This window comes from Panthera uncia (assembly GCF_023721935.1).
Source record: "Panthera uncia isolate 11264 chromosome E2 unlocalized genomic scaffold, Puncia_PCG_1.0 HiC_scaffold_20, whole genome shotgun sequence".
NCBI lineage: Eukaryota > Metazoa > Chordata > Mammalia > Carnivora > Felidae > Panthera > Panthera uncia.
In genome coordinates, this window is record NW_026057589.1 from 10,930,784 (window position 1) to 10,947,152 (window position 16,369).

The window sequence follows — 16,369 nt, forward strand, 5'->3', positions numbered from 1 at the left end:
AGCTACCCATCAGAGGTGTGGCTAGGAGAGTCTGAACCTTCCACGCCACTTGGTAGTCATATAGGTCAGAAAACAAGGGGGTGGGGGGGGGGATGCCAAGGGAGATGTCGAAGGAACTCTGCCCTTGGCCACCTCTCCTTTTCCTCAGTGAGCTGTTGGCAGGACTGTATTTATGGCTCTTTACAAAAAAGCATGCAGAGTTTGAGAAGCTCTGGAAAGTAGGAGGAGAGAGACAAGTGAACAAAGGCACAGAAACTTTAGTGTCTGAGGGCTGCCTTGGGGCCCTCCAGTAGCCTGTGCAGGAAGGAGGCTTCCATTCTCCATCTCTGTGTTGAGACATATGTGCAGATACACCCCACCAGACTTTCTAGATCCTCAGGATTCCCTTTAGGGAGATTCCTCTTTGCCTCCTGGGAATTTCTTGCCCATCAAAATTTTATATACCAAATCTTTTTTTTCCCCCCAGAGAATTTGAGGACACTACAGATGAGAAGATGCAGGTAGATAAAAGTAATTACTTAAACACATATGGGGCAAGACTTACAGGTTTGGAGGCCCAGATTAAGATGCAGAGGAGCATGTGAGGTTGATGATTATATTTCGGGAAGAGTTAATTGATGGAAGGTGAAGGCAGACAAAGAACCTCTGCTTACTGCCTTCTTGAATCCCAATCAGGAATTATGATTAAAGTCGCGGCGAGACAACAGAGGGCTGATGAATTGGTGTCTTTTTTTTTTCTTTTTTGCCGTCATTCACACTTGATTGACTTCAACCTTTCAAGTGCAAAAGTCTCTCTTTTCCATTATTATTCATAGCCATCTGAGTTTTTCTAATTAAAGTGTATGAAAACAATTACTGATCCGTCGTACTGAGTCTGTTAGAGGGGATGTCTGCCTTACTGTAATGCGTATAAAAAGCCCACAGTTTTCTATAATGATGTGCAGCTGAGGTGTTAGATAATTTTATTCTTTTTTACTCTGTAGGGCTTTTTTTTTTTATTTCTCATGATTCATTTTTCATAATTCCTAAAGATCCCTGGAAAGGACTGATCCTGCAGCTACAACCGAGAAAGGAGGTGGGGGGGAGTCTTTTTTCCTTTCCCTTTCTCCCCCTCTTGCCCCCAACCTCGTGCTCCCCCTTGGCTGAAGACTATAAATTAATCGGTGACCTTTCACTTCTTGGATTCCCGCTGGACTCCCCAACCACACTGGTCAGAAATGCTTTCTATTAAAAAGAAAATAGATGGAATGAGTTTGGCAATCTCTGCTCCATTCCTAACGATTCATCAACAGCTAGCCTTAACCAGCTGCCGACGAGCTTTGTGTGAGGGTGCAGATGTCTGGGAGCAGGAATTCTGTGTCACGCACATTCACCTGCCTTGCACCTGCTCTTCATAAACGTGAGCTTTCTCAGAACCCTTCTCTATAGCGCCTGTTGCTTAATTTCTGCACCTTATCAGCATCTGAACTGCTGAAATTATTCTAATACCCTGAAAGGTATTGAGGTGTTCCCTTTTTGGTGTTTATGGGGACCGTTGTGTGGGTTTCCCCTAGGACTGGAGCCTGTCACGATGTTTCTAGGGAACATGTCAGCAGCTATTTTGAGCAAGGCCAGGATCTTTAAACCGTTAAAAAATTAATAATTTATTCAAAATATTTAATTTTGAACAGTAATATAGGTGTTCCAGTCTTTGCAACAGCAAGTAAAGATCCTGAGATACCTGTGTTTCATGGGAAGATAACTCCTTCAGGTAGGGCTGGATGCCATGTAGAAAGGCTAGGGGTGTGACTCTAGTTTCTGTTCAGCTCATTTCTTAGGCTGACATCAAACAGGAGATAATTTCTAATTCATGTAGCAATATCTTCTCCTACTACCTTTCCACCCTGTAGCAGGCAAAGGGATATTCTGTTTAAATCAAGAACGTTTTATCCTTACATTGGATTTGAGGGCTGCTTATCACATTAATGTCGGGTAAATGATAACTTATGTAGACAAACTTCCAGCCAGATGGCAGAGAAGCCTAGAGAAGTGTCTGAGGATCTGATCTAAAATTACAGCTCTTTTGATCCAGGCTGATTCTGCAATTGCTATATTAGTAAACAATAGCCACGGTCAAGGTGGTGCTGCCCTGGTATAGAATGCTGTGCAAGGCACCCTGTGTGGCTGGGACACTGGCCAGAGCTTCCCAGTGATTCTGAGTACCTCGAGCAAAGACTCCAAAGGAAATCCTGGCTGAAGTGAGTCATAAGAAATGCTCGTTTGCACTTGATCTAGCTTCTAAAGGGTTACAAAATGTTGTTTCCTGGAGGATCTGCCAATGTGTCTGCGTGTCCTTAGCCTTCTCTTTGTTCTGTTCTCTTCTTCTTACCCTTTCCTTCGCTCTCATTCCCCTCCTCTTCTTGCCTGAATACATTTTGAAAACAGTACTACAATGCTCCCTGCTTCAAGATTACAGTGTACTTTACTAGGTATGATTTAATTAGGGCCCTTATTATGTTTTCAGCAGCTTAAGGTGGGCCTTTCAACTTATCTACCTAATTGGTTGCACAAGAAGTTTCACAGCCCATGACAAAACATTGTCAGTGATCAAAGTCAAAATTCTGCATAAAGGAAAAATATTAATAATAAGATTATTCTTCAAGTGTGCACTGCTAATTATGTCCAGAATGTAACCGTAGAAACACTTTTGACTGATGTGAGCTTTGTCTAATAAACATGAATCTTCAGTGAGCTATGAAAAGTGACACTTCCAGCTTTACACTGGTGAAGGCTAATTTTGCTTATTAAATAATTTTTACACATTTCCCTGTTTTGTGTCTCTTTCCTCTCCATTTGGCTCTCCTCATTTCTCTGCCTCTTATTTCTCAGGTGACCACCCCTGAGATGGTGATGCCCAGCAGCATGTTCCTCCCAGCAGCTGTTCCAGATCGAGACGGGAACTCCAATCTGGAGGAGGCAGGAAAGCAGCCTGGTTAGTGTCATTTTTTACCCATAGAAATGCAAAGAAAATGACATATTGGGTCAAAATTTTCACTGAGCAAGAGTGCCAAGAATCCTTTACAATACTCCTAAGGTTAATGTAATTGATCAAGAGATGAGGGGCACTTATACTCTGACTCCTGGCATGTATTTGTACACTGTTCAAATTGTTTAAAGTGAGAGAAAATCAGGTGAGAACCAGTGGGATTTTGGTGGACACATGTCCCCTTAGACCATACATTTAGGAAGTAAACAACCAGAGACTCAGTCAATAGACCCATGCATGACTCGCCATTCTAAGCCATTCAGCATTTGTTCTCTGAGGACTTAATTATTAGGGAGTTTTGGCCCCCGTGAGTGATTTTGGGGCACTCGATTTGTTGTCTGTTGAGGAGCTTCCTTTGCACGAAGTTCTTTGAGTCTTCTGGGATTGCTTTAGGACCCAGTGTAGAGATGCATTTGGAAAGAACGTTTTTTTAGACATAGATGTTGGTGCCCATGGTGGTTCCAAGCTAGATGGATCATTAGACCTCCATTTATGAGGCTCTCCTACATCTTTCACCTCTTGTCAGCACCTAAGATTTAAGTTGGGAAGACTTCAGCCACATTATTGGCTGGCCCACTTCCTCCCTTGTGATTTTTCCATATTAGAAGGTAGACAGCTGACTTTATAAAATAAAGGGTCAGGATATGTATGGGTGTAAAAAAAATTGTTACATCTTTTAATAGTTGGCCACTTGAATGTAAATAGAGGTGACAGTCAAAAGTAATATTCCAAAATTTCTTGTATTACAATGGGACAGCAGTTATCTTAAATTCCCCCAACCTAGGGTGGCATTAATTCACATATTCTACAGTTGAGGTCCATGTAAAAGGGGAATCCAGTCTAAGATCAGTAACCTTCAAACCCATGCTTGAGAAATTCAAGATGCTGAGTCAAGCACCTGAATGTTGTGTAAGAGATCTATGATACAATACATTCCTATTATGAGTGAAACTTTTGTATTTCCTTTTATTCCCCTCTGTTCATGTGCACTTGCTTATAATATGTACTCTTTGCAGGAGCTGTATGGAGACAGTCTGTGTTCTAATTGGGTATTTCCTTTATGAGAAGATTCTATTTGTGAGGACTTGCTAGGTAGATAGCTCTAGGAGCCATCTTTGAAAGAAAGCTTTCTTTATCATTGGGATTGGTATGTATTTATTTATTTTTTACAGAAACCTCAGAGGATTTGGGAAAGAACATCTTGCCCTCTGTAAGCACAGAGCACAGTGGAGATTTGAAACCTTCTCCTGCTGACCCAGGGGCTGTGAGAGAAGATTCAGGCTTCCTGTGCTGGAAGAAGGGGTGCAACCAGGTTTTCAAAACTTCTGCCACTCTTCAGACCCACTTCAATGAGGTTCATGCCAAGCGGCCTCAGCTGCCTGTGTCAGATCGCCATGTGTACAAGTATCGCTGTAATCAATGCAGCCTGGCTTTCAAGACCATTGAAAAGCTCCAGCTCCATTCTCAGTACCACGTGATCAGAGCTGCCACCATGTGCTGTCTTTGTCAGCGCAGTTTCCGAACTTTCCAGGCTCTGAAAAAACACCTTGAGACAAGCCACCTGGAGTTGAGTGAGGCCGACATCCAACAGCTTTATGGTGGCCTTCTGGCCAACGGGGACCTCCTAGCAATGGGAGACCCTACCCTGGCCGAGGACCACACCATAATTGTTGAGGAAGACAAGGAGGAAGAGAGTGATTTGGAAGATAAACAGAGCCCAACAGGCAGTGACTCTGGGTCGGTACAAGAAGACTCAGGCTCAGAGCCAAAGAGAGCTCTACCTTTCAGGAAAGGCCCCAACTTCACCATGGAAAAATTTCTAGACCCCTCTCGCCCTTACAAGTGTACCGTCTGCAAGGAATCCTTCACTCAAAAAAATATCCTGTTAGTGCACTACAATTCTGTCTCCCACCTGCATAAGTTAAAGAGAGCCCTTCAAGAGTCGGCAACTGGTCAGCCCGAACCCACCAGCAGCCCAGACAACAAACCTTTCAAGTGTAACACTTGTAATGTGGCCTATAGCCAGAGTTCCACTTTGGAGATCCACATGAGGTCTGTGTTGCATCAAACCAAGGCCCGAGCAGCCAAGTTGGAGGCTGCAAGTGGCAATAGCAATGGGACTGGGAATAGCAGCAGTGTCTCCCTGAGCTCCTCCACCCCAAGTCCTGTAAGCACCAGTGGCAGTAACACCTTTACCACCACCAATCCAAGCAGTGCTGGCATCGCTCCGAGCTCCAACTTACTGAGCCAAGTGCCCGCTGAAAGCGTAGGGATGCCGCCCCTGGGGAATCCCATCGGCGCCAATATCACTTCCCCTTCAGAGCCCAAGGAGGCGAATCGGAAGAAGCTAGCAGATATGATTGCATCCAGGCAGCAACAACAGCAGCAACAACAAGCACAGACACTGGCCCAGGCCCAGGCTCAAGTTCAAGCTCACCTGCAGCAGGAGCTGCAGCAGCAGGCTGCCCTGATCCAGTCTCAGCTGTTCAACCCCACCCTCCTTCCTCACTTCCCCATGACCACAGAGACCCTGCTGCAGCTCCAGCAGCAGCAGCATCTCCTCTTCCCCTTCTACATCCCCAGTGCAGAGTTCCAGCTCAACCCTGAGGTGAGCTTGCCAGTGACCAGCGGGGCACTGACGCTGACGGGGACGGGCCCGGGCCTGCTGGATGATCTGAAGGCTCAGGTTCAGATCCCACCGCAGAGCCACCAGCAGATCCTACAGCAGCAGCAGCAGCAAAGCCAGTTGTCTCTGTCCCAGAGTCACTCGGCCCTTCTGCAGCCAAGCCAGCACCCCGAAAAGAAAAACAAACTGATCGTCAAAGAAAAGGAAAAAGAAAGCCAGAGAGAGAGGGACAGTGCTGAGGTGGGAGAGGGCAATCCAGCACCCAAGGAATCGCTGCCGGATGCCTTGAAGGCTAAAGAGAAGAAAGAGTTAGCACCGGCAGGTAGTTCTGAGCCTTCCATGCTCCCTCCGCGCATCGCCTCAGATGCGAGAGGGAACGCCACCAAGGCCTTACTGGAGAACTTTGGCTTTGAGCTGGTCATTCAGTACAACGAGAACAAACAGAAGGTGCAGAAGAAGAATGGGAAGACTGAGCAGGGAGAGAACCTGGAAAAGCTGGAGTGTGACTCCTGTGGCAAGTTGTTTTCTAACATCTTGATTTTAAAGAGTCATCAAGAGCACGTTCACCAAAACTACTTTCCCTTTAAACAGTTAGAGAGATTTGCTAAACAGTACCGAGAGCACTACGATAAACTGTACCCCCTGAGGCCCCAGACCCCGGAGCCCCCACCACCACCTCCCCCACCCCCTCCTCCACCCCCACTTCCCTCAGCACCGCCTCAGCCAGCTTCCACGCCAGCCATCCCTGCATCGGCCCCGCCCATCACTTCACCGACGATCGCACCGACCCAGCCATCTGTGCCACTCACCCAGCTCTCCATGCCCATGGAGCTGCCCATCTTCTCCCCGCTGATGATGCAGACGATGCCACTGCAGACCTTGCCGGCTCAGCTTCCCCCTCAACTTGGACCTGTGGAGCCTCTGCCTGCGGACCTGGCCCAGCTGTATCAGCATCAGCTCAATCCAAGCCTGCTCCAGCAACAGAACAAGAGGCCTCGCACCAGAATCACAGATGACCAGCTCCGGGTCCTGCGACAGTATTTTGACATTAACAACTCCCCCAGTGAAGAGCAGATCAAAGAAATGGCAGACAAGTCTGGGTTGCCCCAGAAGGTGATCAAGCACTGGTTCAGAAACACCCTCTTCAAAGAGAGGCAGCGTAACAAGGATTCCCCTTACAACTTTAGCAATCCTCCTATCACCAGCCTGGAGGAGCTCAAGATTGACTCCCGGCCCCCTTCTCCGGAACCGCAGAAGCAGGAGTACTGGGGAAGCAAGAGGTCTTCAAGAACAAGGTTTACAGATTACCAACTGAGAGTCCTACAGGATTTCTTTGATGCCAATGCTTACCCAAAGGATGATGAATTTGAGCAACTCTCTAATTTACTGAACCTTCCAACCCGAGTCATAGTGGTGTGGTTTCAAAATGCCCGACAGAAGGCCAGGAAAAATTATGAGAATCAGGGGGAGGGCAAAGATGGAGAGCGGCGCGAGCTTACAAACGATAGGTATATTCGAACAAGCAACTTGAACTACCAGTGCAAAAAATGTAGCCTGGTGTTTCAGCGCATCTTTGATCTCATCAAGCATCAGAAGAAGCTGTGTTACAAAGATGAGGATGAGGAGGGGCAGGATGACAGCCAAAATGAGGATTCCATGGATGCCATGGAAATCCTGACACCCACCAGCTCCTCCTGCAGCACCCCAATGCCCTCACAGGCATACAGCGCCCCAGCATCATCGGCCAACACAGCTTCCTCTGCTTTCTTACAGCTCACGGCAGAGGCTGACGAACTGGCCACTTTTAGTTCAAAAACAGAGGCGAGTGATGAGAAACCAAAGCAGGCTGAACCTCCCAGTGCACAGCCAAGCCAAACCCAAGAAAAGCAAGGACAACCAAAGGCAGAGCTGCAGCAGCAAGACCAGCCTGAGCAGAAGACAAACACAGCCCAGCAAAAGCTCCCACAGCTCACTTCCCCTGCTGCGTTGCCACAGCCTCCTCCACAAGCACCCCCACCTCAGTGCCCCTTACCCCAGTCAAGCCCCAGTCCTTCCCAGCTCTCCCACCTGCCCCTCAAGCCCCTCCACACGTCGACTCCTCAACAGTTGGCAAACCTACCTCCTCAGCTAATCCCCTACCAGTGTGACCAATGTAAGTTGGCATTTCCATCGTTTGAGCACTGGCAGGAGCATCAGCAGCTTCATTTTCTGAGTGCACAGAATCAGTTCATCCACCCCCAGTTTTTGGACAGGTCACTGGATATGCCTTTCATGCTGTTTGACCCTAGTAACCCACTCCTGGCAAGCCAGCTGCTCTCTGGGGCCATACCTCAGATTCCAGCCAGCTCGGCCACTTCTCCTTCAACTCCGACCTCCACAATGAACACTCTGAAGAGGAAGCTGGAGGAAAAGGCCAGTGCAAGCCCTGGAGAAAATGACAGTGGGACAGGAGGAGAAGAACCTCAGAGAGACAAGCGTTTGAGGACAACTATTACACCAGAACAGCTAGAAATACTGTACCAAAAGTATCTATTAGACTCCAATCCAACTCGAAAGATGTTGGATCACATTGCGCATGAGGTGGGCTTAAAGAAACGTGTGGTACAAGTCTGGTTTCAGAATACCCGAGCCCGGGAACGGAAAGGACAGTTCCGGGCTGTGGGCCCAGCCCAGGCCCATAGGAGATGCCCCTTTTGCAGAGCACTCTTCAAAGCCAAGACTGCCCTTGAGGCTCATATCCGGTCCCGTCATTGGCATGAAGCCAAGAGAGCTGGCTACAACCTTACTCTGTCTGCAATGCTCCTAGACTGTGATGGGGGACTTCAGATGAAAGGAGATATTTTTGATGGAACCAGTTTTTCCCACCTACCCCCAAGCAGTAGTGATGGCCAAGGTGTGCCCCTCTCACCTGTGAGTAAAACCATGGAGTTGTCTCCCAGAACTCTTCTTAGCCCTTCTTCCATCAAGGTGGAAGGGATTGAAGACTTTGAAAGCCCCTCCATGTCCTCAGTTAATCTAAACTTTGACCAAACCAAGCTGGACAATGACGACTGTTCCTCTGTCAACACAGCAATCACAGATACCACTACAGGAGACGAGGGCAACGCAGATAATGACAGTGCAACGGGAATAGCAACTGAAACCAAATCCTCCTCTGCACCCAATGAAGGGTTGACCAAAGCGGCCATGATGGCAATGTCTGAGTATGAAGATCGGTTGTCATCGGGTCTGGTCAGTCCAGCCCCAAGCTTTTACAGCAAGGAATATGACAATGAAGGTACAGTGGACTATAGTGAAACCTCAAGCCTTGCAGACCCCTGCTCCCCGAGTCCTGGTGCAAGTGGGTCAGCAGGCAAATCTGGAGACAGTGGGGATCGGCCAGGGCAGAAACGTTTTCGCACTCAGATGACCAATCTGCAGCTCAAAGTCCTCAAGTCATGCTTTAATGACTACAGGACACCCACCATGCTAGAGTGTGAGGTCCTGGGCAATGATATTGGACTGCCAAAGAGAGTTGTTCAGGTCTGGTTCCAGAATGCCCGGGCAAAAGAAAAGAAGTCCAAGTTAAGCATGGCCAAGCATTTTGGTATAAACCAAACAAGTTACGAGGGACCGAAAACAGAGTGCACTTTGTGTGGCATCAAGTACAGCGCTAGGCTGTCTGTACGTGACCATATCTTTTCCCAACAGCATATCTCCAAAGTTAAAGACACCATTGGAAGCCAGTTGGACAAGGAGAAAGAATACTTTGACCCAGCCACTGTACGTCAGTTGATGGCTCAACAAGAGTTGGACCGGATTAAAAAGGCCAATGAGGTCCTCGGACTGGCAGCTCAGCAGCAAGGGATGTTTGACAATGCCCCTCTTCAGGCTCTCAACCTTCCTACAGCATATCCCACGCTCCAGGGCATTCCTCCTGTGTTGCTCCCCAGCCTCAACAGCCCCTCTTTGCCGGGCTTTACTCCATCCAACACAGGTGGGTTCTGCTTTAGGTGATTCTTACAGCATTAAATAGCTGCCCCATTAGGATTTTGTTCTGTGGCTACCACCCAAACCCTAAGAATGTTGGGCAGATAGGAAAAAGCTTCCCTTTCTACTTCTCTAACAGCAACAAAACTTCTGGTCCCCTTCATTGAGTCTCCCTAGTGCTGTGGTGTACATGGTTCTATGATGTCCCAATCTCAGGGATGGGAACCCCCCCCCCCCCCGGTAGGAACGGTCTTCTCTGAAATCATTCTTATTTCCTGTGTTGAGTAGCACCACCAGGGTGTGTGCTATAGTGAAGAACTTGAGGGTCCTGGCATACTAAATCCTGAGGTATTTTCAAGAAAGAGGTTTTCATCCTAAACCCTTCCAGTCAGTCTTTGTGAAAATGCCACTGCCATGTAGATATTTGTTGAAAATAGAAGACATTTGAGTATCCTGGCTAATTCTGAATTGTGCCCTTTGGAAACTGGTTCAAGAAAATTTAAATCAAGTCCTTATCCTTACCTGTGGTTCCTGCCCATTTTTAGAGAGCTGTTCTGGCATAACTGCTATCGGGAAGAAGCTCTTATATATGGATCCTTACTCCTGGTCTTCTTATCTAGCCAGAACGACAGTGGCTCTATCAGTTCCTAATGAGACTCCCTTTGTACTCGAATGCACTGGCCAGGAATCCTGTATTGGGTAGTATGGTTCTGAATCTTCCAGAGAGACAAAAAAACATTAATGGTCATTTTTAGGGGTCTTCAGTCACCCCTTCATTTCCTTTTGCCCATCTCTCTTTCTTTGCTCCCCATAGTCCCCTAATTCACACATATACTTGGTACTCTTATTTTTCTTCTTAATAGGGAGTTTGATAGTTTGCACCCCTCTCTTGTTCCCCCTCCTTTGTCCTCACCTGTCTTCTCTGGAGCCAGCTCTCTTTCCTAAATTGGACCTCCAGGATCCTGTGAAACTTAGGCACAAGTCAGCAAGTTTCCCCCATGGCCTACATTGACCAGTGGACCTTTACCAAAGGAGAGCCCTTCAGAGTGCCTCCTTGCCTTCAAAACGTGTCCCTGTTCCCAGGGGTTGAAAAAGTGAAAGCATTAAGATGTGTAACTCATTGCTTATGTTTGTTAGCAAGTAATGTCGCAGAGTTATGCTAAAGCCAACTAGACATAAACCAAGAATCAAGCTATGGGAGGTGTCTAGGCACTGAATTACCCTTGCAGCCTAGGACCTTGGCAGAAGAACTTGGGATGGCCCAACGTTTCGTAATAATGTGAAAAGCATTAGAATCAGAATGTCTGATCTATTCCCCTTGTTTTACAGATGAGAAAACTGAGGGCCAGAGAGGTCAAGACCATTCAGCAAGCTAGGGTAGGAGCCAGAGCTCCCACCCAGGCCTCCAGGCTCCCAGTGCTATGTGCTCCTTCCACAACACTCAATATGAGCCAGTCAGTCAACAGGTATATGTTTAGTGCTGCTCAGGTTATGACCACTAAGAGTGGATTCAAGATAGAAAAATACGCTGTTAATTATTAGAGGCAGCCAGGTATGTCCCAGTTACCACCACCTAACAGTACCACAGCTCCCAGGAGCACTGGATCTGGAATGGGGGAACAAACTTGTATTTATATGTCAGGCCCAATGGTAAGCTGTTTCCAAATGACCTTTCATTTAGTCCCTACAACAATCTATTGTAGAAGGCTGAGGTTCTGCACAGTTAATTAGCGTAAGGCCACACAGCAGCTCTGTGTCAAACGTAATCCATACTGCATCAATTTGACTCCAGAGTTGGGTGACAAGTACCAGGAGGATGAAGGGCCTTACTTGGTTCTAATCTTACAGATGAGCAAAAAATGAGGCCACAGAATTATTCTGAGAATATATTTAGCAGAGCTTGGTAAATATAGCAAGCATTCCGTAAATGATCCTTAAAATTCTTTCTCTTCTATTCAAGATACATTAGTTACATTAGGCCTTCTAACCTGGATCCTTCTTCTGAAAGCCTGATGCCATAGAGATAGGAAATCTCTAGCTGTTTTTGCATTGCCTTGCTGATCTTTTGGCTCTGACTCCAACCTAAAACTTGGAGCAGGCCTGTTGCCTGTAAGTAGACAGAAAGAGCTGCGTCCTAAGTTGTCGACTTCATAATCCATTTGCTCTCCATCTTGTTTGTGCCAGTTTAACCAGTGAACCTTTACGGGGTTTTTCTGAGTCACACACATCTCTCTGGTTTCAGTCCCTTCTGTGCATTGAGGAAACTGGATGACTTAATTTCAGTCGTCCCTTTCTGCTGTTCTGAAAGAATAGATTAATGCTATTCCACAAAGCTGAGGGAAGCATCTTCCTTGGCTTTCCAAACATTAATGGATCTTTTTCTGGGATTGACAGCTTGAGGCAACCTTGTCCTCTTCGTCTGAAATTTGAGAGTTTTTACATGCTGCCCCACTGTGAAGTCAACATCGTCTTCACCCAGGTGTGCACTTCCATGTGTTTTTTTCTTACAAGGCCCGTGTTGTGCTATAGAACACCCAATCCTAGCTTTCTGGCAGAAGTTGGTCCAGCAGAAATAGTGAGGAGCTATGGGTTTAATTTTACGTTTGGTACGCTCTGAAGCAAAGGGATGAATACCGTCTAGTTTCTGAAGTGTGCTGAATGTAATGATCTGAGGTCCACTGCCTGTGAATTCTTCTCAGCATCTCCTCATTCAGCACACCTGGTCTCCCTTCCTCACAATGCTGTCCTCTTCTACCACCGCCTTGATGTACCAGTAGCAGTGTTGTCTTCTGTCACCCTGGAACAAAAGACAGACTCAAACCAGGAGAGAACTATGGGTGAGGGAGGATATTCGGCTCTGGGTTGGGTAAAGGCTTCACAGGTAGAATGTGACTGTGGATGGGGCTGTAACCCATGTGGGCCTGGTGACATGGTCAAAGACCTTTCCTACTCACAAGCAGGGCTAGGTTGCCATGTCTTAGGAAGCGGTGGGATCAACATTTTGGGCCCTACCATTTCTGATACTGCTTTTCTCCTCTCCCTGTGGCTGGTTTCTCAAGCAACTGCAGCCTTTGTACATGTCATTCAAATGAGTAGGAAGACAGCATGCTCCATTTTTCCAGCAAATTCCAGAATCCTATTCATAGATGGTTACATTTTTCAAAAGATTTGTTAAAGCAGAGTAGCTGAACCAAGGTAATGGGACCGTTTTCCCTAAATGGATTGTTTTTAGTTCTTCCCATAGCTCTTCTCTTTGCCCTCTTAACATGCCCATTCTGCTACAGCAATGGAGGTCAGAGAGGAACATGTGTTTGTTCACATGGGCTTTGGGCTTGGGCCAGGTTTCTTGCTTTTGCTCTCTTCTTTTCCTCTCTCCTGTACAACTTCTGGTGTGGTCACTTAGCTATATTATTTCTGTGGAGCTTTCATGAAGGCCTTTGGTTCAAATGGGTCCCAGCTGGAACCAGCTGGTTTGGGGAACTCACCAAAGAAAATATGAATTAGTGGGTGTGGCACTTGTGGTAGGAAGGTGCTAGAAGTTGTTTAGCTGAAAGGGAAAATTGGGGAGCTGACTCAGGGTCAGGTACTGATCAGAATACAATGTGAGACACCTCTACTGAAAATGGTGGTTCTGAGAGGATCTTTAGGATTTAAACCTTGAGATCTCAGACTTTGTGCCAGTGACACAGATAAGACATCTTGAGCTTCAGCCTCACCACCCCAGACTGACATGTGGTTCTGTTTGTTTCAGCTTTAACATCTCCTAAACCGAACTTGATGGGTCTGCCCAGCACAACAGTTCCTTCCCCTGGCCTCCCCACATCTGGATTACCAAATAAACCATCCTCAGCATCGCTGAGCTCCCCGACCCCAGCACAAGCCACCATGGCGATGGCCCCTCAGCAACCCCCCCAACCCCAGCAGCAGCTACAGGTGCAGCCGCCGCCGCCCGCAGCCCAGCCACCAGCTGCACCACAGCTCCCACCCCAACAGCAGCGCAAGGACAAAGACAGTGAGAAGGTCAAGGAGAAGGAAAAGGCACAGAAAGGGAAAGGGGAGCCCCTCCCTGTCCCCAAGAAGGAGAAAGGAGAGGCCCCCACAGCGGCCACAGCCACGATCTCAGCCCCGCTGCCCGCCATGGAGTATGCAGTGGACCCTGCGCAGCTGCAGGCCCTGCAGGCAGCCTTGACTTCGGACCCCACAGCGTTGCTCACGAGCCAGTTCCTTCCTTACTTTGTACCAGGCTTCTCTCCTTACTATGCCCCCCAGATCCCCGGCGCCCTGCAGAGCGGGTACCTGCAGCCTATGTATGGCATGGAAGGCCTGTTCCCCTACAGCCCTGCACTGTCGCAGGCCCTGATGGGGCTGTCCCCGGGCTCCCTACTGCAGCAGTACCAGCAATACCAGCAGAGTCTGCAGGAGGCGATCCAGCAGCAGCAGCAGCGGCAACTGCAGCAGCAGCAGCAAAAAGTGCAGCAGCAGCCCAAAGCAAGCCAAACCCCAGTCCCCCAGGGGGCTGCTTCCCCAGACAAAGACCCTGCCAAAGAATCCCCCAAACCAGAAGAGCAGAAAAACGCACCCCGTGAGGTGTCCCCCCTCCTGCCGAAACCCCCTGAAGAGCCAGAAGCAGAAAGCAAAAGTGCGGACTCCCTCTATGACCCCTTCATTGTTCCAAAGGTGCAGTACAAGTTGGTCTGCCGCAAGTGCCAGGCGGGCTTCGGTGACGAGGAGGCGGCAAGGAGTCACCTGAAGTCCCTCTGCTTCTTCGGCCAGTCTGTGGTGAACCTGCAAGAGATGGTGCTTCACGTCCCCACGGGCGGCGGCGGCAGTGGCGGCGGCAGCGGTGGCGGCGGTGGCGGCGGCGGCTCGTACCACTGCCTGGCGTGCGAGAGCGCGCTCTGTGGGGAGGAAGCTCTGAGTCAACATCTCGAGTCGGCCTTGCACAAACACAGAACAATCACGAGAGCAGCAAGAAACGCCAAAGAGCACCCTAGTTTATTACCTCACTCTGCCTGCTTCCCCGATCCTAGCACCGCATCTACCTCGCAGTCTGCCGCTCACTCAAACGACAGCCCCCCTCCCCCGTCGGCCGCCGCCCCCTCCTCGTCCTCCGCTTCCCCCCACGCCTCCAGGAAGTCTTGGCCGCAAGTGGTCTCCCGGGCTTCGGCCGCGAAGCCCCCTTCTTTTCCTCCTCTCTCCTCATCTTCAACGGTTACCTCAAGTTCATGCAGCACCTCAGGGGTTCAGCCCTCGATGCCAACAGACGACTATTCGGAGGAGTCTGACACGGATCTCAGCCAAAAGTCCGACGGACCGGCGAGCCCGGTGGAGGGTCCCAAAGACCCCAGCTGCCCCAAGGACAGTGGTCTGACCAGTGTAGGAACGGACACCTTCAGATTGTAAGCTTTGAAGATGAACAATAACAAACAAATGAATTTAAATAAAAAAGATTAATAACAAACCAATTTCAAAAATAGACTAACTGCAATTCCAAAGCTTCTAACCAAAAAAAAAAAAAAAAAAAAAAAAAAAAGGAAAAAAAGAAAAAGCGTGGGTTGTTTTCCCATATACCTATCTATGCCGGTGATTTTACATTCTTTTCTTTTTTCTTTCAATATTAAAAAAAAAAAACAACAAAAAACAACAAAAAAAAAAAAACAAAAAAACCCACCTTAACCCTGTTACATTGTGTCCTTTTGAAGGTACTATTGGTCTGGGAAACAGAAGTCCGCAGGGCCTCCCTAATGTCTTTGGAGCTTAAACCCCTTGTATATTTGCCCTCTTTTCAATAAACGCCCCATGTTGATAGCACAGAGGAGCCCGGCATGCACTGTATGGGAAAGCAGTCCACCTTGTTACAGTTTTAAATTTCTTGCTATCTTAGCATTCAGATACCAATGGCTTGCTAAAAGAAAAAAAGAAATGTAATGTCTTTTTATTCTCAGGTCAATCGCTCACACTTTGTTCTGTTTTCAGAATCATTGTTTTATAATATATTATTTTTTCAGTTTTTCTTTTGTTCCAGAAAAGATTTTTTTGTTAATTTAAAAACGGGCAGAAAGTATTCGAGAAAAACAATGTGAACTGCTTTAGCTTTCTGGGGATTTAAAGGATAGCTTTTCTGCTGAAGCCAATTTCAAGGGGAAAAGTTAAGCACTCCCACTTTCAGAAAAAAAAAAAACAAACCCACACACAGAGTGTTGAGGACTTGTAGCTTAAAAAAATAAGTTTTAAAAACTGACTTTCTGTATTTATGATAGATATGACCATTTTTGGTGTTGAGTAGATTGTTGCATTGGAAATGAACTGAAGCAGTATGGTAGATTTAAAAGGAAAAAAAAAAAACCTTTTGTGTACATTTAGCTTTTTGTATGGTCCAGCTGACAGCTCCTCATTTGATGTTGTCTTGTTCATTCCTAGCAGATAGATTGCAATCCGTTGATTCGCCTAAGCTTTTCTCCCCTTTGTCCCTTAATTCCACTTTCTCCTTCCTCCTCCCACCCTATAATCTCCCACTTAAGGTAGCTGCCTTCATTTCTTCGAGGGAGCTACAGAATTATTTTATAAAACTAAAGAATTTCAAAAGGTTCTAGGGGTCATTAGGATCCTCACAGATTATTTTTGGTTGGGGAGTTGAAACTTTTTAAAGGCATATAATTCTAGTTACCTATGTCTGTAAGCCTTGTGCCATTTATTATTTATCCTTCCTCTTTAGCTTTCCCTTTTATCCCTTCTTTTCCTCCTTGTTT

At 47.3% G+C, this 16,369-nt stretch overlaps 1 protein-coding gene across 1 annotated transcript in view; it reads left to right on the plus strand.

The window, feature by feature from the left end:
* ZFHX3 (zinc finger homeobox 3) overlaps positions 1–15,805 on the plus strand; it is a 237,236-nt gene extending 221,431 nt beyond the window's left edge. The window contains 3 exon segments of the mRNA XM_049622703.1: positions 2,869–2,971; positions 4,198–9,627; positions 13,372–15,805. Coding sequence (XP_049478660.1) covers positions 2,869–2,971; positions 4,198–9,627; positions 13,372–15,023 — 7,185 coding nt within the window. The 3' untranslated portion in view covers positions 15,024–15,805.
* The last annotated feature ends 564 nt before the right edge of the window (positions 15,806–16,369 follow it).